The 20329-nt window shown below is 44.2% G+C and overlaps 1 protein-coding gene across 3 annotated transcripts in view; it reads right to left on the bottom strand.

Annotated features, from left to right (window-relative positions):
* Positions 1 to 20329, bottom strand: part of GATAD1 (GATA zinc finger domain containing 1) — a 154350-nt gene that overhangs the window by 12280 nt on the left and 121741 nt on the right. For all 3 annotated transcript variants that reach the window (XR_014970052.1, XM_085631067.1, XM_085631068.1), the window contains one exon: positions 13874 to 14057. Coding sequence is in view for 2 of the 3 variants with exons in the window: in XM_085631067.1 (XP_085487193.1) it covers positions 13874 to 14057 (184 nt within the window). In the remaining variant the exon portion in view is untranslated. The remainder of the gene's footprint in view (positions 1 to 13873; positions 14058 to 20329) is intronic.

Raw genomic sequence — 20329 nt, forward strand, 5'->3', positions numbered from 1 at the left:
ACGCGCCCACACGCACTGACATCAGTTCTGTACACGACTTTCTGCGCCAGGAACGCAGAGTCATGTAAGATACTGACCACTGGTGCATTGAAACTAGAGCCCTGAAAGGGATGACCTTAAACCTAGAAATCAGGTTGCAGAACGGGGAGGATGGTTAGGGCGGTAAGGAATCTATCACTAACTTATGTCTCTTACAGATATATCGTTTCCGAAGGTAAGTAACTTGTGCATCTGAAAGAGACACGTTAGTGATACATTCCTTACCTTAGAATAGATACCCCAGCAATACCAACCCCGGTGGTGGGTCTGCGAACCAAGATCACACCAGAAAGTCACGGAGAACAGAACGGCCAAAGAAGCGTCTCTCCGGACTGGACTGTGAAGGCAATAATGCTTAGTAAAAGTGTGCAGCGAAGCCCACGTGGCTGCCTTACAGATGTCTTGCAGGGAGACACCACGTCCCAATGCAGTAGTAGCTGCTGTCACCCTAGTAGAATGGGCGCGCAACCCCACTGGAGGTTCCTTTTTAGCCAGAGAATAACAGGCTTTGGTACACAAGACAACCCAGCGGGAGATAGTCCTCTTGTGTACAGCCCGGCCTTTCTTGACACCTACATAGCCAACAAATAGCTGGTCATCCACCCGGAACTGTTGTGTGCGATTCAGGTAAAATGAGATCGCACATTTTGGGTCCAGATGGTGGAGCCTCTCTTCCACTCTGGAAGGGTGCGGAGGCGGAAAGAAAGTGGGCATGGTGATAGTTTGCCCGATGTGGAAGGCAGTAACAATCTTTGGGAAGAAGGAAGGATGAGTGCACAACCATGTCCGGAAGAACAGACAGAAAAGGAGGTTTACATGAAAGAGCCTGGAGCCCACTCACCCTCATAGCGGAGGTGATGGCAACCAGGAAAGAAGTCTTCAAAGTCAATAAACAAAAAGGACAATTGTGCAGCGGCTCAAAGGGAGAGCACATCAAATAGGTAAGAACCAGATTCAAGTCCCACTGTGGTATTGCAAAAGGAATAGGAGGGAAAAGGTGAGTAATGCCTTTGAGAAATCTATTAACAGGGGACTTGAAAAGAGAGGGCTGATCAGGGAGCCTGAGAAAGGCAGAGATTGCAGAAAGGTAGCTCTTAATAGTGCCCAGAGCAGAGCCCTGCCAGCCCAAAGACAGAAGGAACAAAAGGTCTTCTGAAAAAGGGGCAGAAAGGGGATCCACAGCCTTTGCTGTGCACCATGCCACAAATTTGTTCCACCTGCAGGCGTATACCAATTTAGTGGAGGGACACCTGGCTGTCAGAATGATATCACAGACTTCAGCAGGCAAGTCAAATGGAATCAACTGTCGCTGCTCAATCTCCACGCAAGAAGGTGGAGGCTGGACAGGTTCGGGTGGAGGACCGTCCCCTGCTGCTGCGACAGAAGACACTCCCGAAGAGGCAGCCGCATCGGGGGATCCACGCTCATACTGAGTAGCTCTGGATATCAAACTCTTCGAGCCCAGTCCAGGGCCACAAGAATGACTTGGGCCCGAACGCGCCTGAACTTCTTCAGCACTCTGGGTAGAAGTGATTTGGCGGAAAGGTGTACAATAGACCGCAACTCCACTCGTGACGAAAAGCATCGCCGAGCGAGTGCCGCCTCGAAAATTCCAACACGCAGAACTGCTGACATTGCGCATTCTCGTCAGTGGCGAATAGATCAAACCAAGGCACTCCCCACTGTTGAAAGAGACCTTGCGCCACCTCCGAGTGAAGACACCATTCGTGATCCATCATGCACCTGCGGCTGAGTTTGTCTGCCCTAGCGTTCAAAGAACCTGCCAAGTGTTGAACCACCAAGGAAATGCCTTGACGTTCCAGCAATATCCAGAGACGCAGAGCCTCCTGACATAGGGTCCACGACCCCACACCGCCTTGCTTGTTGCAGTACCACATGGCGGTGGTGTTGTCTGTGAACACCTGCACTACTCTCCACTTGACAGAGGGAAGGAATGCCTTCAGTTCCGAACAATCATTTACACAACCAGTCACTCACCTATACATTCACTGAGCCACCTAATCACTCACGTATACAGTTAGTCATGCACCCACTGAGTCAGCTATACAGACACTCACACACCCACTGTTTCAACAATACACCTTAGTAAATATATTTAACACTCAAAACCTTTTAAAAACAATCACTGGATGATGTCATCAGTGATGTCATTTGAGAGGTCATCTGTGATGTCAGTGACCATGTCATGAGTGATGTAATGTGTAAGGCCATTAGCAGTGCACTGCGGGGGCGCGAGTTATAGCTAACTCAGGTAGCTATAACAGTTTAATTTCTCTGGTTTTGTAGCCTAACTATAATGCCCCTGTAACCTTTGGTTTTTTCACTGAATATATATATATTCACTGAAAAAACCATAGGTTTCACACACGTTATAGTTACGAATTAGCATTTAAAAAACCTTGCAAATTCACTTAAAAAACCATAGGTTTTACACATGTTATAGTTAGCTGGACATTTCACTCGTAAAAAAACAATGAAATTCCCCCGTTATAGTTAGTGCAGGCAACTATAACTCACGCGACCGCAATCCTCTGCTGATGACGTCAGATATTACATCACTGCATTTAGACACTTATTTACCCATGTCTTCTTCCATTAATCTTTAGCTATACATATATTACAAATATTTATTTTTCATAAAGACACATATGTCATCAGTGATGTAATATCTGACGTCATCAGCAGAGGATTGCGGTCGCGTGAGTTATAGTTGCCTGCACTAACTATAAAATAAATATATAAAAAAAATAATAATACATAAATAAATTAGCATTTTAAAAAACGTACAAATTCACTGAAAAAACCATAGGTTTCACACACGTTATAGTTAGGAATTAGCATTTAAAAAAACCTTGCAAATTCACTTAAAAAACCATAGGTTTCACACATGTTATAGTTAGGTGGATATTTCACTCGTAAAAAACCAATGAAATTCCCCCGTTATAGTTAGTTCAGATAACTATAACTCGCGCGACCGCCACTCTATCACAAGGATGATGTCATGAGTGATGCCACTGACCATGTCATGAGTGATGTAATATGTGACGTCATGAGCAGTGGATTGCGGGCGCGCGAGTTATAGTTATCTGAACTAACTATAACGGGGAATTTCATTGCTTTTTTACGAGTGAAATATCCACCTAACTATAACGTGTGAAACCTATGGTTTTTTAATATATATATATATATATATCACTGAAAAAACCATAGGTTTCACACGTTATAGTTAGCGGAAATTTTACTGATAAAAAACCAATGAAATTCCCCCGTTATAGTTAGTGCAGGCAACTATAACTCACGCGACCGCAATCCTCTGCTGATGCTAATACTGTATTTAGACACTTATTTGCCCATGTCTTCTTCCATACATTTTTAGCTATACATATATTACAAATATTTTTTTTTCATAAAGACACATATGTCATCAGCAGAAGATTGCGGTCGCGTGAGTTATAGTTGCCTGCACTAACTATAACGGGGGAATTTCATTGGTTTTTTATCAGTAAAATTTCCGCTAACTATAACATGTGTGAAACCTATGGTTTTTTCAGTGAATTTGCAAGGTTTTTTAAATGCTAATTCCTAACTATAACGTGTGTGAAACCTATGGTTTTTTCAGTGAATTTGTACGGTTTTTTAAATGCTAAGTTACTTTACGCCATTCGTGGCGTGCGCGCCCACTTAACGCAGTTCGTTCCGTGCACGCACGGTGCGCTTCGCGCACCGTGCGCGCACAGTGAGCACGCGGTGCGCTTCGCACACCGCGCGCCCACTTTACGCAGTTAGTGCCGTGCACGCACGGTGGGCACGCGGTGCGCTACGCGCACCGCGTGCCCAAGTTATGCTAGATGGGCCATGTACGCACGATGCGCTTCGCGCACCGTGCGCACATGGAGGACATATGATGCACTTCGTTTTGAAAGGTAATATTTTAATTTTTCGTATATGTTATAAGCCATGCACAAATGGTGCCCTTCGGGCACCATTTGCACACGGGGTGGAGAGAGTGTGGATAATTTTTTTTTTATTATTTTTTTTTTTTATATTTTAGTTTAACTTATCGTTAATAAGCCATGCACAATTGGTGCCCTTCGGGCACCAATAGCACACGGGGTGGAGAGAGTGTGGATAATTTTTTTTTTTATATAATTTTTTACCGTACGCGTACGGTAAGCGTAATCGGCGAAATTAGCGAAAAAATAAAAATTCCGTTTTTGGCCTTGGGGGATCTTTGGGGACTCCCTCAACATTGCTATGTGTGTGGGAGCTGTCTAAACAGCCCCTTTACATGTTTTTGTGCTTTATATTTTAAACATCACTCTCAGTGCGAGAGAGAAAATGGCGGCCGCCGCTTCCTGGTTTCGGCCGATTCGAATGTTTACTAAGATCTAAGAGCCAATCAGAATCGCGCTCGCGCACGCCACCGTACGCGTACGGTAAGCGTACCGTAAGCGCACCGTAAGCTGGCTCAGATATATATATTGATTTAAAGGCTATTTTCTCAGAATCTACTGAACAGATTTACACCAAACCTACAAAAGGCACTTCCTTGACCTGAGGACTACCTCTCTGCCAAATTTCTAGTAATTCTGTTCAGCCGTTCGGGCTGTAGCCCTGTCTAAAGGTCCTATGGAAAAATGCATGGGAAAAACGCGTTTTGGGACCCCCCTTTTATCTCAGCCCCCGCTTGACGAATCCCCCCCGAGACTTTCAGGGTAGGAGCGTAGCGTAGCGCCCCATCTATTTTGAAACATTCGCGAGGATTCGTCGACCGGCGCCAAAGTTATTCAAAATAGAATGTTGCGGATTTCCTATGGAAACGTGGTCCTAACTATAACTACCTACTGGCGACCGCCAGTAGGTAATTATATATATTATATATATATATATTTGAGGAAATTATCTATTTGCGTACACTCTGTAATCACCAATACCATCATTGATAGAGTTCTCTTATGTGCAAAGTGCACAATATTTTTGCTGTTACAATATCAGTGACTTTCAACCTAGGTAATATGTGATTTCTACATCTGACTGGAGTATTTGCAATAAATAAAAACAAAACTTTTTGATATCTGAGCATTATATAGGCATCTTTTTAAACTTCTGGGCAGTTTCTTGTTTTTATTTGTTGAAATATTCCTATAGACAACACTTTAGCACTTTATCATATAGCACTTTAGAGTGAAGAGAGTATTTCAGCACTTGCACTTTACAGCTATGTTCTATGGCATTCTAGAGACAGATGAATAATTTTTTATATGTATGTCATCGATGTTGCCTTTGTTTGTTACATCTATTTTAGTCATATGAACATAATTAAAAAAAAAAAGAAAGCATGTTTTTTCCATTCAAGCAATGGTCATCAACATTGATTAAACTACTTCGATATTCAAGCACTAGCACTTTGATATTGAAGCACTAGCACTTTAAAAGTTTATCAATGTACTGTGACATTTATCAATACTTCTTTGTCTGATCAACACGTTGTTTTATTCAAGCATTATTCAACAACTGCGATGATGTTTCAAGTTTTCGATTTCAATCTGGTGTTAACAATTTGCTTAGTCAACTGTCATGAGTTTTCATTATTATCACATACATTTTACAGTCATTTTATATCATATTATGAGTACTGACTCAAGAGTCTGATGTCTATGTACATTGCTTGTTGTTTTGCACACATTGGTGGTTGTTTGTTTCACTATTTAAATGAGGGCAATATGGCAGCGTGTGATGTGATCAAGAGCGCGCTCTGACGGTCGAAACGCGTCATGGCAGGCACTAGCCTGAATAGACTATGTGCCAAGAAAGAAAAATAAAGCACTTTTGAACATAATTACCTTGGCGTCTGGTGGCCCGTACCTGACTAGCACTCATCGGAAAAGGGTCCCAATACATATACCAAAATGCAGCTCTCCATCATACACAAATAGCATGCCATGGACTGAAATCACTGCAAAGCGGTGATTTTATTTTTCCTTCGGAGTTGTTGCTGAAGGAAAAATAAAATCACGCTTTTCAATGATTTGAGCCCATGGCATGCTGTTTGTGTATGAAGGAGAGCAGCATTTTGGTTTATGTATTGGGACCCGCCACCCCGCTGTGGAACGCTGCTATATATATATATATATATATATACATATATATATATTCACTGAAAAAACCATAGGTTTCACACATGTTATAGTTAGCTGGACATTTTACTGATAAAAAACCAATGAAATTCCCCCGTTATAGTTACTGTAGGCAACTATAACTCACGCGACCGCAATCCTCTGCTGATGCCAATACTGTATTTAGACACTTATTTGCCCAGATCTTCTTCCATTAAATTTTAGCTATACATATATTACAAATATTTTTTTTTCATAAAGACACATATGTCATCAGCAGAGGATTACGGTCGCGTGAGTTATAGTTGCCTACAGTAACTATAACGGGGGAATTTCATTGGTTTTTTATCAGTAAAATGTCCAGCTAACTATAACATGTGTGAAACCTATGGTTTTTTCAGTGAATTAGCAAGGTTTTTTAAATGCTATTTCCTAACTATAACGTGTGTGAAACCTATGGTTTTTTCAGTGAATTTGTACGGTTTTTTAAATGCTAAGTTACTTTACGCCATTTGTGGCGTGCGCGCCCACTTAACGCAGTTCGTTCCGTGCACGGTTTTTATCAACTTTAATAAGCCCTGTACATTTGGTGGCCTTCGGCCACCAAAAGCACATAGGGTGAGGTCAATGTGGATAGTGTTTTTTTATTTCGATTTTATAATTTCATGTTGCCAAAATTACGTTTTTTTTCTCTATTAATAAGCCCTGCACATTTGGTGGCCTGCGGCCACCAAAAGCACAGGGGGTGGGGTAAGTGTGGATAGTGTTTTTTTTATTTTTATTTTTTTACCGTAAGCGTACGGTAAGCTTACGGTAAGCGTACGGTAAGCGTACGGTAAGCGTACCCCGCGAAATTGCCGAAAAAAAAATAAAACCGTTTTTGCTCTTGGGGGATGTTTGGGGACTCCCTCAACATGACTATGTGGGAGGGAGTTGTCAAAACAGCCCCGTAACATGTTTTTGGCCATCATGTTTGATAAACAACACTCAGTGCGAGAGACAAAATGGCGGACGCCGCTTCCTGGTTTCGGCCGATTCGAATGTTTACTAAGATCTAAGAGCCAATCAGAATCGCGCTCGCGCACGCCACCGTAAGCTTACGGTAAGCGTACGGTAAGCGTACGGTAAGCGTACGGTAAGCGTACCGTAAGCGGGCTCAGATATATATATTGATTTAAAGGCTATTTTCTCAGAATCTACTGAACAGATTTACACCAAACCTACAAAAGGCACTTCCTTGACCTAGGGACTACCTCTCTGCCAAATTTCTAGTAATTCTGTTCAGCCGTTCGGGCTGTAGCTCGTTCTAAAGGTCCTATGGAAAAATGCATGGGAAAAACGCGTTTTGGGACCCCCCTTTTATCTCAGCCCCCGCTTGACGAATCCCCCCGAGACTTTCAGGGTAGGAGCGGAGCGTAGCGCCCCACCTATTTTGAGAAATTCGCGAGGATTCGTCGACCGGCGCCAAAGTTATTCAAAATAGAATGTTGAGGTTTTCCTATGGAAACGTGGTCCTAACTATAACTACCTACTGGCGACCGCCAGTAGGTAATATATATATATATATATATATATACACATATACATATATATATTCACTTAAAAAACCATAGGTTTCACACATGTTATAGTTAGCTGGACATTTCCCTCGTAAAAAACCAATGAAATTCCCCCGTTATAGTTAGTAAAGGGAACTATAACTCACGCGACCGCAATCCACTGCTGATGACGTCAGATATTACATCACTGTATTTATTCACTTATTTACCCATTTTTCTTTCCTTTAACCTTTAGCTATACATATTTAATAAATATTTATTTTACAGAAAGAGACATATGTCATCAGTGATGTAATATCTTACGTCATCAGCAGTGGATTGCGGTCGCGTGAGTTATAGTTCCCTTTACTAACTATAACGGGGGAATTTCATTGTTTTTTTACGAGGGAAATGTCCAGCTAACTATAACATGTGTGAAACCTATGGTTTTTTAAGTGAATTTGCAAGGTTTTTTTAAATGCTAATTCCTAACTATAACGTGTGTGAAACCTATGTTTTTTTCAGTGAATTTGTACGGTTTTTTAAATGCTAAGTTATGTATTTATTATTATTTTTTTTTTTTTTAGGTTTTTCACCGTTCGCGTAATTTTCACGTTTCTACCGTGCGCGCACGGTAAGCGCACTCGGCGATTTTTCGTACAAATATTAAAAACATTTATGGCCCTTGGGGGTCCTTTGGGGACCCCCTGACAATGGCTAGGGGGTCAGGAACTGTCCACCCTGCCCCCTTTTCATGTTCTCCACCTTTATTTTTCAACTCCCTCGGACTGCGAGAGACAAAATGGCGGCCGACACTTCCTGGTTTCGACCGATTCGAATGTTTACTAAGATCTAACAACCAATCAGAATTACGCTCGTGCACGGCAGGGTGCGCTTACCGTACGCGCACGGTGCGCGCCTATAGATATATATATGCTTTTAAATGCTATTTTCTCAGAAAATACTGAACAGATTTACACCAGACCTGCAAAAGGCACATCCCTGACCTGAGGACTACCTCTCTGCCAAATTTCAAGGTTTTCTGTTCAGCCGTTCGGGCTGTAGCGCGGACTAAAGGTCCTATGGGAAAATGCATGGGGAAAACGCGTTTTGGGACCCCCCCTTTTTTTCAGCCCCCGCTTGACGAATCCCCCCCGAGACTTTCAGGGAAGGAGCGGAGCGCCCCACCTATTTTGAAAATTTCGCGAGCATTCGTCAATCGACGCAAAAGTTATTCCAAATAGAATGTTGCGGATTTCCTATGGAAACACAGTCCTAACTATAACTATCTACTGGCGACCGCCAGTAGATAATATACATATACATATATATATATATATATATATATATACACACACACGTATATATACACACATATATATACATATATTATCTACTGGCGGTCGCCAGTAGATAGTTATAGTTAGGATCGTGTTTCCATAGGAAATACGCAACATTCTATTTGGAATAACTTTGGCGCCGATTGATGAATCCTCGCGAAATTGTCAAAATAGGTTGGGCGCTCCGCTCCGCTCCTTCCCTGAAAGTCTCGGGGGGATTCGTCAAGCGGGGGCTGAGAAAAAGGGGGGGTCCCAAAACGCGTTTTCCCCATGCATTTTTTCATAGGACCTTTAGTCCAAGCTACAGCCCGAACGGCTGAACAGAATTACTTGAAATTTGGCAGAGAGGTAGTCCTCAGGTCAGGGATGTGCCTTTTGCAGGTCTGGTGTAAATCTGTTCAGTATTTCCTGAGAAAATAGCATTTAAAAGCATATATATATATATATCTATAAGCGCGCAACGTGCGCGTACGGTAAAACTTACCGTACACGCACGCTGCCGTGCGCGAGCGCGATTCTGATTGGTTGTTAGATCTTTGTAAACATTCGAATCGGTCGAAACCAGGAAGTGTCGGCCGCCATTTTGTCTCTCGCAGTCTGAGGGGGTGAAAAACAAAGGTGGAGAACGTGAAAAGGGGGTAGGGTGGACAGTTCCTGACCCCCTAGCCTTTGTCAGGGGGTCCAAGAAGGACCCCCAAGGGCCAAAATTTCCTTTAATTTTTTTGCGAAAAATCGCGGAGTACGCGTAGCGTGCGCGTTCGGTAGAAACTGAAAAATTCCGCGAACTGCGTAACGTGGGCGCGCGGTGACATTTTCAAAACTAGTGGGGCGCTCCGGTCAGCTCCTGTCTTGAAAGTTTCGGGGTGATTCGTCAAGCGGGGGCCAAAAAAAAGGGGGGGGGGGGGGGTCCCAAAACACGTTTTCCCCATGTAATTTTCCATAGGAAACTTTAGACAAAAGCTACAGCCCGAACTGCTGAACGGAATTACACCAAATTTGGCAAAAAGGTAGCCCTTGTTTCAGAAAGAGCCCTTTTTGTTAAATGGTGTAAATCCGTTCAGTAGTTGCTGAGAAATTAGTGAAAAAAAAAGTTTAGATATCTAAGGCAGCGGTGGATTTGCGAACCCTCACGAGCACGAGATTCATTCTCATTGGCTGCCCACACTCCAAACCAGGAAGTGTTGGCAGCCATCTTGTGACTCGGTAGAACAGAGTCACAAGAAAACAGTAGAAAAAACGCTAAAAAAACAAGAAAAGGGGGCAGGGTAGAAACACCCTGACTCCCTAGGCCTGCTCGGGGAATCCCACAAGGAACCCCAGGGCCAAAAAAAAGATTATATATATTATATATATAGAATTTCGGCGGAAATCACGACGGGGTCGCGAATCCTGCCGAAATTATAAAAAAAAATGTTAAATGAGGCCCCCGGGTGAGCCAGGTCCCGGGGGCATTGCCCAATTCATATTTTATAATTGCGGGAGCCCCCGGAGACCGCCACCTCCCTGGGGCTATGTAAATAGTATGCGGGAGGGCACGCGGCCCTCCCGCAGCCCTGTGGACCGCCACCCCCGGGGCTTTTTTTCTTTTTTTTAAATAAACCTTTGTGGGGGTGCTCGCGCTCCCCCACATGCCCCGGGGACCAGCACCTCCCCGGAGCTTTCTAATAGAAGGGAGGGAGGCCGTGCGGCCCCCCTCCTGGAGCCCTTCCTGGCCCTGGGGACCGCCACCCCCCAGGGCCAGCTCCTGCAGTCTCCCGGGGTGCCCACCTCCGGGACACTGCTGTTTGCTATGACAGGGCGGGAGGCGTGCTCCTGCTCTGTCATAGCAAACTCTGCTTTAGATTTTGGAAGCGAGAGCAGGTTTCCTGCTCTCGCTTCCAAAATCCAAAGCAGATTGCTTTTCCACACGGGGAGCTCCAGGTTAGTAGCTCCCCGTGTGGAAAAGCAATGCCCGCTCCCGCAGGAGGAGGGGAGCCGGCGGAACCGTGGGGGAGTTGGGGCTCCCCCTAGAGTCCCCAACGCAGAGGGCCTGCCCAGAGTGATGGGGTCCCCGGGGCCAGAGGTGGCCCGGGAGGGGGGCCACACGGCCCCCATCCCATTAAAAAAAAAAAGAAGAAAAAAAAAAGGCCGGCCCGGTGGATGGGGTCCCCGAGGCCTGAGGTGGGGGGTGGTCACGCGGACCCCCTCCCCAAAATATAAATACTGGCAATGCCCAGGCGGATGGGTCCCCGGGGCTGAAAATGGCCTCAGGAGGGGGGCCCCCTTCCGTTGAAAAAAAAATAAAAATAGGGGTCAGGCCCTGGGGGATGGGGTCCCCAGAGCTCACAAAATAGGAAAGGAAGGGGGGGGCCACACAACCCTCCTAAAAATAAATTGTAATAAGAAACCGGCATCGCGCCAGACGCCCCGCCCCCTCCCAGCAGAGAGGTGTAAAAAGGGGCGTGGTCTCAGACCACCTCTCTGCAATGCAGCCCTGTGTCGCTTACTGGAGGAACCTGGTGGGCTAGTTGGCCACCAGGAATCAAGGGGACTTAATCCCCCAACTTAAAACGTGCCACGGGGCGCGATTGCACAGTGGTGAAGGCAGTGGGTGGGGCCTGATGTGACAAGTGTGCAAACATGCCCTGTGGCGTGTTAGTTGGGGGATTAAGTCCCCTTGAATCCTGAGGGTCCCTGGGGGCCAACTAGCCCACCAGGTACCTCCAGTAAGCGCCACACGGCTGTGTTGCAGAGAGGTGGTCTGACACCACGCCCCTTTTTACACCTTTCTGCAAACGCGGCTCCTGGTGCACTGCTGGTGCGGGGATGAGATCCTCTTGTGTCCTGAGGACCTTAGGACACAAGTGGACATCAGCGTCCGAGGAGCAGTGCGCCAGTAGCCGCGTTTGCAGCATGGTGTAAAAAGGTGCGTGGCCTAGGAACACGTCTCTGCAACGCAACTCTGTGGCACTTACTGGAGGTACCTGGTGGGCTACTCGGCCAGCAGGGACCTTCAGGATTCAAGGGTACTTAATAGGGATTTTATAGATAGAAATTAGCATTTATAAAACCATAGAAATTCACTGAAAAAAGCATAGGATTGAGGCACATTGTAATTAGACATTTTCGTTTAAAAAAACCATTTACATTCACTGAAAAAAACCATAGGTTACATTGACATTATAGTTAGTTGCACATTTCACTCGTACAAAACCAGAGAAATTCCGCCGTTATAGTTAGTTCAGCTAACTATAACTCGCGCCCCAGCAATACACTGCTGATGACGTCACATATTACATCATTCATGACATGGTCAGTGACATCACTGATGACATCACCCACGTGAAAATCTGATGCACCTCCTCACAGTCTAATATAACCTTTGATACACCCACTGTAAAATACAGACTACCATTTTCGAAACCATCGACACACCAATACCAGTTACTACATACGCGCTCATCGATTCCTAGGTCAACACACACATCCACTCATTCACCCATACAATCACTCATACATGCAGTCACTCATCAAAACAACGTTATCATATGCACTCATACACCTATACAGATACTCACACACCGCCATTCATCCATGGACTTACTCACACACCTAGTCAGTCATGCAAAGAAACAATCACACTCCCATTTACTCACCTATACAGTTATACACACACTACCTCACTTATTCATACTGATAGTAACGCATACTTACTCCCTTATATAATCACTGTTACAAGTACACACTCATCCATACAGCCACTCTCACAATCACCGACTCTCACGTATAGTCATTTATATACTCCAACTCTTACATACACTGCCTTTTACATATGTAGTTACTTGGACATGTACCACTGAGACATCCATTCACTTACCAATACACCCATACACCCACTCACCCACACAGCTGTTTCCATATGCACTCTTGAACCCATACACCTAGTGCATCAACCACTCACATCTATGCACAGTCACACACCTCCCACCCACCCGCACACAGGCATCCATACAAATACTCAGGCAACCAAATCAATAACCCATATAGACACTCATGTAGCTACTGGCCAACCCATGCAGCAGCTTACACAACAACAGCCAGACTGATGCAGACATTCACACAGTTTAGTCACTAACCCATGCATTTAGTAAGACACATTTAATCACTCACTTATACACTCAGTCACACACCTACGAAATCATCCATCCAGACACTTATACACCCACTCATTTTTCAATACACATTGGCATATATATAAAACATATTTAAACTTTATAGAAACACAGTCACTGGATGATGTCATCAGTGATATCACTGACCATGTCATGAATGATGTAATATGTGATGTCATCAGCAGTGCACTGCGGGGGCGCGAGTTATAGTTAGCTGAACTACCTATAACGGCGGAATTTCTCTGGTTTTGTACGAGTGAAATGTCCAACTAACTATAACGTCAATGAAACCTACGGTTTCTCAGTGAATTTCTTAGGTTTTTTAAATGCTAATTTCTAACTATAACGTGACTGAAACCTATGGTTTTTTCAGTGAATATACATATACACACACATCGATCTAACTTGGACACTTCATGAAGATCGTATATTAAGCCGAACTGCAACAGTATTGCACATAAAATGAACTCATACATTAAGCCCTCCAGAATGACTGATTGATATACCCGAAACATTTGAACTGAGCTATGCATTTCAACACACCCTAGCTTTCCACAAAACTATTTCCCATTCTGCATATTCTTAAACCACTATTTACTAGAGATTATATAGACAGATGAGGTACAGAATAAACTATGCTTCTGTACAGTTAGAAATATACACGTTACCTATGATGTAGGATGCAGGGTCAAACTGGTCTTTTGGGCTGGCTAAAGTAGGAATGAGCCAGGTTAGTGCTGCACTCTTCTCACAATACTGATCCTGAATAAAACCCCTTATCTGGGCATAATATGCTTTTCCATCCTGTTCATCAGTCACAGAGACAACATCTCCAATCTGATAATACATGCCCTGAAATAAATTTACCAATAGTTAATTGATTTGTGATTCACAAATTATCACATTTGTTTCAAATACTGCTCACTTCTGGATGGCACACACATTTTAGTACAAATGAATGAAAGAGCTTTTAAAGTTTGAAAAGAAAGAGGTACTTACATTTGAAAACAGTTATCAAGGATACCTTCTGTAAACTCGCAAATATTGGAAGATTTCGGTGATACTGCTCTTTTCAGCAGGATCGATCATTTCAAGCGATCCCTAACCATCCTGAATCTCCTATTTTACAATTGCAGTGCAGGGTGACGCTTGGCCCCACACTATTTAATATCTATGTTCAGCCTTTGGCCGACATTGTAAAGACTCATGGCTTAACTCTGTTCTCACATGCTGATGATACACAGAATATTGTTTCACTTTGTGCATAGAAAGGCACATGTCCACCTAATGTCAGTCTCGTTGAGGTCGCTGGATGGATGAGGAACAATCTTCTTAAATTGAATGAAAATAAGAGTGAGGTCCTAGTGGTGGCAATCAGCCTCAACTGTGGTGTCCACAATGGTGGCAGCATGAATTGGGGTCTGTCTCTTTGCCTCCTTGGCACTGTGGTTAAACATCTGGTCGTCTGGTTGGACTCCAAGTTCTCTATGGAGCACCAAATGAATAAGATGGCAGTCTGCTGCTTTGGTTTACTTAAATGTGTGAGTAAAATTATCTATCTGGCTTCTGTCTTCCTCTACTCAAAGAACTATTGTGCAGTCTTTGAAGATCTCCAGACTGGACCATGGAAATGTTCTCTGTTTAGATACCAATAAAAAGGCAGTAAATAAGTTTCAGTTTATGAAAATGTGGCAGCGGGCCTTCTTTGTCATATTCCTAAATCGGTCTCTCTCTATTCATATACACACACACTCCATTGGCTTCCCATTACCAAGAGTTTTAAGTATTGTGCTACATGCACAAGGCTTTGCAGGGCTGTGGTCCTTCCTATTTAAGTTCTGTGGTTCATCCATACGTTCCAGAGTGCGCTCTTCATTCAAATAGCCTACATCTTGTAGTGATCACGTTTTAAATTCTCACGGCAAGGCGGGAGGTCTTTTGCCTTCTTAGGCCCCACTTTATTGAACACCCTTCTCCTGAAGCTATGTGTGTGCACCTCTTTGTTAGAGGTTTGAAAGGCACTGCAAATTTGGCTATTCTAATTTTGCTGGTCGCCATCTGCTGCTTACTTAGTGCTGGAAAACCCTGTTGGGGTAGCCATGGGCTCTACAGGACATAACAGTGCATGATCCCGGAGCACTTTTTCCAAAAAAGAATGGGGGGAAAAAAAATCTTGCTTCAACTATAAATCATGTCTGGGTAGATGCAGCTCTATATTTCTATTTTATCTTTTAATAAAATAAAAAACAAAAATCATTATTAAAAAATACTAGAACAATCAAAAAAAGGTTGAAAAATACACAGTGGCAATGATGCTTAAACCTTTGGTATTTCTGGAAAAATACACATTTCACTACCCTTTTCAAAAAGCAATGGATCAGCACAATCCCAGCATGCATCACAATGGCAGATGGGTCCACACTTTATATGGTTAAGCTATCGAAGATGGGTGAAAATCAAAATACTGCTTCCACTCTGAGGGCTCAATCAATAAGGCACATAAACTGTTTGAGAATTTAATGAGGAAAACTTGATGGGAAAGGAACAAGATCATTGTCTGTAACAGTGGTTCTTCAGCACTGGTACCTTTTAAAGATTCATATACCATTTGAATAGTCCCTCGCATCAAGGTGAAAACATTCCGGTAAAAATCAACCATCCAACAGGTCTTTGAATTGATCTTAAAATGTAGAGCATATTTGTGGGCCACCTTTTTAGTTTACCATTACCTTCCTGCCCAACAGTGACACTGCACTCCAGAACCACCATTCCTGAGATTCTTAAGGGTGCTTCAACAAGAATACAGCATGAAGAGAAGACCAATAATTGGACAAGATGGGAAGGACACTGCTAAAACCACAAAAGCATTCCATTACTGTACAACCATTGTTTCAGATGTTTTCTGAAGAGAAAACCAAGTAAGACAGGATGCCTGACCAGCACTGCCTGGGCTGTATTGGTATCTCCTTTGAATCACTACAAAGCCTAAAGTGCCCCTTTCCTAAAAAACTCTTTACCACAGAAGAAAGCAAAATATTTCTGGATGGAAGCAAGTGCACTTCACCCACATCGGATGATGAGGACCTGCCCATGACCTGTGTCACGTTGGTCCACCACATTGAGCGATACATTCCTTGCTTCTCGCCTGGATGGAAAAGAAAACGTTTGCCCCATTTCTCCCAATCATATCTCATGTGGCACAATGCTGGGTTGACTGCATGGATGGTAAGGAACACAGACCATGAGATTTTCTTACGATGTCATTCTTCACCAGAGTGACTGAAAGGACAAAGGTTTGAACAGATGCACAAGAGCAAGCACTACCATCATTGTGCCTAGCTTAACCACCAAGCATAGGCAAGTGGGAGCAGAATCAGGGACTATGTACTTGTTATCTTGGTGCAGAGGAAGAACTGGAATGGATGCCATGGTCTTGTAGAGTGTTTTACACATATGAAAATATGGTCTTAATGCGGACAAGCCATGGGTTAAGTTTCCCAGTTCCTGGTCATGGGAGAGAAGAGAATTCTGATGAAAGGGGGTGGAGGTACCTTTGGTGGTGGGGCATGAGAGCAAGGACTCAACCTACAGGCCAGCCAGACTGTAGCTTCCTTCTACTTGCCACAATTCCCTGAAAGTTGTATTCCCTGTACTACCAAACTCCTTGCCTCTCTTAGAAGGGCTGTCAGGAAACCCTGCCGTAGTCATTCCGTGGACCGCGATCCAGCTCTAGTACCAGTGACTGCATACTGTATTTGGGAATAATTTTTAGGAATGTCATTTATTTCTTAAACATTCGACACGAAGGATGAGTCTGACAGCACAGTTCTGTATCATCTGACTAGTGATTGAGTGACAGCTTTCCTGGTGTTGACGGGGAGTCATCTGAAGATCTTTCAAAGCATGCAAAGGGTGGAAAAGCAGGCGGGGAACGTGCATTGATCTGGCATTTCATGTTAAGTTTGCTGTCCAGGATGACACCAAGGTTGCGGGCGTGCAGTACATATAAGGGGTAAGCCCAATTTAACACGCTTGGGCTAAGTACAACTCAAACAGAAAAAGTTAGTAATGCGGGGACAGATTCAAATAAATACATTTCCACATAGATTAACCTAATTAATCATTGGTGCTTTAACATAATTACAGCATATTTATTAAGCATATAACAATCGGTGTTACATTCAACTACTTCCACATAAGGTAATGTATAGATTCTGCTTGGAGTCAAATACAACAATTACACACATAAAAGACCACACAATTACATACATACAATGAAACTTTAAACATACATATAGCACAGAATTATTGTTTCACTACTCTCAGTCTTCCTATTAGTTAATCAAAGGTGGCTGTGTTGTGATGTTCTCACACAGTCCACCAATGGAGATAGTCTAAGTAGCACAACTATGAGAAAATAAATTCTCTCTTATTTTGAAGTGTGTGCCCAAAAAGTCCTTAATCTTCTTATGTTCGGTTAAAACAGACTCCTCCAGTAGAACTGTCGATACATTTCGCCCGTAGAGTTTCGGCTTCATCAGGACAAAAGAAAGACTAAGTATTACTGCATCGGTAGCCCATCCGAGAAAAGTAATCACTGGTTCCATTTCCAATTATCTACGGAGAGCCGGCCACCGCACGTGTGCTGCTCAGACGAATCCAAGCTCCCATCGAATGGTAGCCTGTCTGGGTAAAAGGTTCCAGCTATATGAACCGCATACAGCTGTATAGTAATATTGGCCACTGTCGCCTTAAACCATAGGCTTGCTCTGAAGTAGAATGATTTACAAGTCTATTCCGGAACAGATTGCGGGCGTGCTCTGGCGGTTTGGGTCAGCGTTCAGAAGGCCACTAGGTGTTGTTCCCAAAAATCATAATTTCGGACTTGTCTATGTTCAGGCAGTTAGTCTTCATCTAGTCGGTGATGCTTGTCATGCAGTTGTGGAAGTTGGTCCTAGCGGTGGAGGGGTCTTCTGAGAGTGAGATGATGAGCTGGATGTCGTCTGTATAGGATATCATGTTGAAGGCATGGGTTTTGAAGATGTTGGCCAGGGGTGAGATGTACGCGTTGAACAGGGTGGGGCTAAGGGATGAACCTTGATGGACATAGCAGATGATGATCTTGGCTTCCGAGGTGAAGGCGGTAGGCACATTTTCTGGGTTAGTCCTATGAGGAAGGATGCAATCTATTTGAGGGAGTCTCCCTGGATCCTGATGTGGGTCTTTTCAAGAGGGTGTGGTGCATATGGTGTAGAATGGTGCTAAGAGGTCGAGGATGATCAGGGCTGCTGTCGCTCAGCGATCCAAAAGGGTCCAGATGTCGTTAGTGGCAGCAATCGGGGCAGTCTCAGTGCTTTGGTTAGCGTGGAAGCTGGTCTGGGAAGTGTCCAGCACACTGTTTCTTTCCAGAGTTGGTGGTTGATGGCCTTCTCGAGGACTTTAGCGGGGAAGGGGAGCAGAGAGATAAAGCAATCATTTTTGCGATCAATGGGGTCGGTGGAGGGTTTCTTCAGGAGTGGTGTAACCTCTGTGTGTTTCCATTGCGTGGGAAAGATGGCTGTGGTGATGGACGAGTTGAGCTGGAGGTGAGTTAGCAGCTACTTTCCTTGCTCCCAAGGTTCAAGAAGTGGTGGGGCAGGGGTTCATGGGTGCTCCAGAGAGGGGGAGTTTGTGATGGCTGAGGTGCTCTGTGTGGTGAGCTGTTTCCATGCGGTGATCAGCTGGTTGTGGGTGGTGTCAGTAGGCGTGAGGAGGCTGTAGAGCTGGGTGGGCTGGGGTTCGATGTTTCTGTAGATGGTGGATATCTTGTTGTGGAAGTAGTCTGACAGTGTGTTGCAGAGTAACTGGGAAGGGGAGATCGTGTTCTCGGTGGCTGACGGGCAGAACTCTGATGATGCAGAAGAGTTCTTTGCTGTTGTTGGAGCTGGCTTCGATGCAGACTGCCAAGGCGCATATTTTAGTTTCTTTCATGTGTTGATGGTATTTCTTGAGGGCTGACTTGAAGGCGGCTTGTTGTGTGAGATCTTTGCTAGTGCCCAATCGTCCTTCTAGTCGTTTGCATTTGCATTTCATAGTCCTGAGTTGTGTGTGCACCAGCTGGCATGTTTAGTGGATCTACTGGTCTTTGCAGGTTTGATACAGGCGACTCGGTTGGTGCAGTTGGTGATCAAGATGGTGAAGTTCTAGTGGCCTGTTCAAGGCTGGTTTCTGAGTCTGGGTAAATGATGTGGAGGGCATCTGTCTATTAGAACTCTTACTTTGTTTCAGCTGCGATGGGAGGAGCTGGGAGGCTTGGTGGTGGTGGTACGTGGGGATCCTGCGATGCTGAAGTGGACGATGGTGTGGTCGGTCCAGGTGAGTTCGGTAAAATGATTGCACTTGTCTCTAAGTGAAGATTGGGTTAAGCTTGTGTCCTGCGCTGTGTGTGGTATTGGTGACCAGTTGGGTGAGGCAGAGGTTGCTCATGCTTAAATGGAGGTTGGTGGTGTTAGTATCTTTGGGGTCGTCGAGGTGGAAGTGGAGGTCACAGAGGAAGATGTAGAACTTTGAGTCAATGGCAAGCGAGGTAAGGAATTCGGGAATGATGTTGCAGAACCTTGGACGTGGTCCTGGGTGTCTGTAGGCGAGGGTGTGTCTGATGGTTGTCCTCCAGTGTTTGGAGTTGGAAGTTGAAGTGGTCCATGATTGGTGTAATGTCTTCCATGTATGCTTCCACTACACAAGCAGAACAGCTGCCTTGTTCAACATTAAGTTAACAGAGACGCTATCTGCCAATGTGTTTATCTAATGACCTAATGGTGCGAACCAGAGTCATGAGATGAGGCCTTGGCATAAATCTGGGGGTTAAAGAAGGTGTGAGGCATGGAGCAGCTGTCTCTGGGATTCAGAGGTCTGCGTTATATGTGTTATTTTGTCAAATAAAATATGTTTCCCCCCCAAAAAAAAGAAGGTGGTGCGAGGCAAGGAAAAGACCAGTCTGTCCTCATATTCTGGACAGGTGTGACCCACTTTGAATCATTGACCCTCGTCCTTTGCAAGATTACCAATGTTAGCAATACTTCAGTTGTGTACCACATATACTACATCTGGTTGTCTCCACTCTTCAATCTCAAATAAGCGGAGCC

The sequence above is a fragment of the Triturus cristatus genome, chromosome 10, assembly GCF_964204655.1.
Source record: "Triturus cristatus chromosome 10, aTriCri1.1, whole genome shotgun sequence".
Lineage (NCBI taxonomy): Eukaryota > Metazoa > Chordata > Amphibia > Caudata > Salamandridae > Triturus > Triturus cristatus.